This window comes from Galeopterus variegatus, unplaced genomic scaffold (genome assembly GCF_000696425.1).
Source record: "Galeopterus variegatus unplaced genomic scaffold, G_variegatus-3.0.2 Scaffold12088, whole genome shotgun sequence".
Taxonomy (NCBI): Eukaryota; Metazoa; Chordata; class Mammalia; order Dermoptera; family Cynocephalidae; genus Galeopterus; species Galeopterus variegatus.
In genome coordinates, this window is record NW_007738199.1 from 757 (window position 1) to 4,194 (window position 3,438).

The 3,438-nt window shown below is 41.9% G+C and overlaps 1 protein-coding gene across 1 annotated transcript; it reads right to left on the minus strand.

The window, feature by feature from the left end:
* Positions 1 to 431: 431 nt before the first annotated feature.
* Positions 432 to 2,319, minus strand: WFDC9 (WAP four-disulfide core domain 9). The gene is made up of 3 exons (XM_008594989.1): positions 2,229 to 2,319; positions 1,089 to 1,227; positions 432 to 520 (listed from the first exon to the last, which is right to left on the minus strand). Exons 1-3 carry the CDS (start codon positions 2,317 to 2,319, stop codon positions 469 to 471), a joined length of 282 nt encoding a protein of 93 aa, XP_008593211.1. The 3' UTR covers positions 432 to 468.
* Between the last annotated feature and the right edge of the window lie 1,119 nt (positions 2,320 to 3,438).

Below are 3,438 nucleotides of genomic sequence, written 5' to 3' on the forward strand. Positions count from 1 at the left end.
GCCTGGGAGATAACAGAGCTACAGATGGAAGGAACCAAGTCCTTGAATTAGGGCATGGATGACTGACCACCGACCACCCTCAGTGAAATGTATTTTGAATGAAAAGAAACACTTACTGCATTAACCCCATGAGATTTTTATAAATATTTTGTATTTTCATTACAGCAATTAGCCATCCTGGCTGATAAATAGGTCAACCTGGAAAGGCAGAATTTGGTGTCCATGATGGAGGGGAACAAGCATTGGGACTATTGGGGATTATAATGAGGAAAATTAAGTCGTAGAGAGTACCAAAAACATGCAGAGCCCTCAACTTGATGTATCAGTTTATTTGGCAAAAACTTGAGCCTTTTCAGGGTAAAGAGGTCATGAAGACAGCAGGGAATTCCTTAGCTAGAGCAAGTGGGTGTCCCATCAGGGAACCAGACAGCACTCTTCTTAGACCACCTATTTGTCCTCCAGCCCATGTTAGTGGTGGACCACATAGAATGTAGGGTATAGTATTGATTTAACGGGCTCTCTGGAAGAGAAAAGTAAGGTGGTTAAAAGTCAGGAACCCTGGAAGAAATTCATTTCCAAATTTAAAAGCACCCTAGGGCCCATGTAAGGAGAACAGAAATTCTTTCTGTTATTTCAGGAGTTACACACTTTTAAGCAGTTTCTCCCAAGAGGTTTTCCAATTGAGCAGACAGGTGGAGACTAGGTCTCCTTGGGCCTGGCTGAGATAAGAGGACTACTGAAGAGGCCTATCTAAGGAGGCAATAACTGGGGCCTTGGACAAAGGACAGATGTGCAAACTAATGGGTGATGTTTTGAGGGAAGCAAAGAGAACCCAATGAGAGTGAAGGAAAAAGTAGAGGATCACATGATGGTGTCTTGGTTTATTTTGCACCGCATGGAAGCCCAGGTATGGAGATAGAAGGCCACTTCCTTATACTGCCTGTTTCTTTGACCAGGAGTTGGGTGACTGGAGCCCTCTGCTCCAGGTCACAGCTTCTGAATAGTGGGTGAGGAGCAGGGACAAAGCACACCTAGGCCCTAAACTTCCCATCTCATAAGCCCTAACCTTCCCACCCCAATCAACTCACTCATCATTCAAGCAGATGTTTCCACAGTAGGTCCAGCAGCATGTGTGATTTGGAAGTAAACAGGTCTGTATTTTAGTGCACCTTCTTCTACAATACTTTATTGGAGGCTGTACCCAGCACTGCTCAACTTCCACGTCAGCTGGAATTAAGATGGTAGAAGTTGGCAGAGTCCATCTGCCCATGACTTAGAGAAGAAACCCTTTTCAAGTTTAACAGTTCCTTCTGGGAATTGAGCTCCAAGCTACAAAGCATTTATCTGCTTTCCAAGAAAATCCCTTTCTCAAATTCTAGCAACTGTCTCTTCACAAGAGACCATCTTTGTACGACATGTTTTCTCTCCTTCTACACCCACAGCATTGCAGGACTCTGGGTTCTAAAGATAGGACCTGGGACACCTTCACCATGTATGATACCATCCCCACCAAATTTTTTCATATGAGCTTAGATTTCGGGGCTTGCAATATTCTCTAGCTCTAGTTTCCAGGTGCAATTTGCAGAATGGGAAACTGAGCCAAGGAAGAAAAGGAACCTGCTTTTCTCCCTTTCTGTTTGCTTCCCTGCTGATACCACATAAGCATCCAGCCTCTCCCTAAGTTCCATGTCTTTTGCTGACTCACAACCCTCCTGCTCAGTCTCTGTTATCCCCATTTTCATAGCATATGACCCCAAACTTCAACCTACTAAGAGCCTCTTAGTTGCTTTTTCCATTTTTTTGTGTTCCAAAATATTTTTCTCTTCATACTAAATGAATATGTTAAATATTATCCTTGTGGTATTCATTAAAGGGTCACTCAGCTGAGGCACAGAGATTCTGAAAATATGGGCTCAGAGGGAAGCTCTGTGTTGGTACTTTCTCTACCCAAGCTCAAGTGAGATTGAAAAATATTATTTCCTGCTAGTTTATGAAATGTAGACCAAAGCTATGGTCCCTTTTTGTATAGTCAGTATTGCTTTCAGAACTGGGAGAGAGAGCTTGAAGAGACACTAGACTGGGAATGTCCAACCTAATCTCACTGGGATGTATCTGCTTAAGGAGGGCACTGATCCTTTAAAGGCTAATCCTAGAAATGTGGACCCTGAATTAGCTATGACAGACACGTCAGGACTGGGGAGAGCACCTCCCCTTCCCACATCACATACAGAAAGATTTGCTCTTGAAGCTTCCCAGCACAGGCAGAAACATCACAACCTCACAGATGAGCATGGTGAGTAGAAGAATCCACAGCTTCATGGTGTTCTCTATGTGTGTTTGGGTTAAGTTCTGGCAGAAGACAGGTCTTTTCCCAATGCTGCTAGAGACAGAAAAGGGACTGAGGAGAATAGGTAGGAAAGAGAAGGAAAGTGTTTGTGAATACTATGTTATTCTTTCTCCCACTTTTCCTTTTCACCCTCTGTTATCCAACAACATATCAACTCCCAGGCTAGCCATTGACTTCCCCAGGCTTCTCCCAATCTCGCATATATACTTCTTTCTTTGAAAAATTATTTCTTTTTAAGCTGAATTACTTTTTTCTAATTAAAAAGCAATAAACCTTCATATTATACAATTTGTAAAATAAAAAAACACAAACAGGAAATAAATAAGCATTAGTAATTCTACCACCTAGAGATAACTAGTATGTGCACAAATACATACTTTTATGTTGTAACCATTATTTTTATGAAATTGGACACATTAAGTGTCCTAATATTTTATTTAAAACTATATATAACAGGATGGTATAATGGAAGTTTGACAAAGGTCCCAAGACAAAAGGTACTAGAGTGATTTCAGAGTGAGTTATGAAATAGATTATTCAGTATCTATATGGATTAAAGTTTTATGTGTCCGTAACTAGTTCTTGATCACTGAGAAGAGATAATGATCAAGAACTGGTTACAGACACATAAAACTTTATATAGATGGTCCAGAATTTAAGAAATTGTAGAGAGGATTTTTCAGGTTTTATTAGTAAAAAACTTAGTTCAGGGGCCGGGCCCGTGGCTCACTCGGGAGAGTGCGGTGCTGATAACACAAAGGCCACGGGTTCAGATCCTATATAGGGATGGCCGGTTCGCTCACTAGCTGAGTGTGGTGCTGACAACACCAAGTCTAAGAAATTGTAGAGAGGATTTTTCAGGTTTTATTAGTAAAAAACTTAGTTCGGGGGCCGGGCCCGTGGCTCACTCGGGAGAGTGCGGTGCTGATAACACAAAGGCCACGGGTTCAGATCCTATATAGGGATGGCCAGTTCGCTCACTAGCTGAGTGTGGTGCTGACAACACCAAGTCAAGGGTTAAGATCCCCTTACTGGTCATCTTTAAAAAAAAAATAGTTCATGGAAGAGGGGATGCTCCCTTCTAATTCCAA

Excerpts from the sequence above, each read along its gene's own strand:
- WFDC9 (XM_008594989.1), bottom strand. The coding sequence starts at position 2,319 with ATGAAGCTGTGGATTCTTCTACTCACCATGCTCATCTGTGAGGTTGTG. Across the intron at positions 1,228-2,228 it reads CTTCAAGAGCAAATCTTTCT|CTGACGTGGAAGTTGAGCAG; the intron begins GTATGTGATGTG and ends TCTTAATTCCAG. Across the intron at positions 521-1,088 it reads AACATCTGCTTGAATGATGA|AGAGCCCGTTAAATCAATAC; the intron begins GTGAGTTGATTG and ends TTTCTCTTCCAG.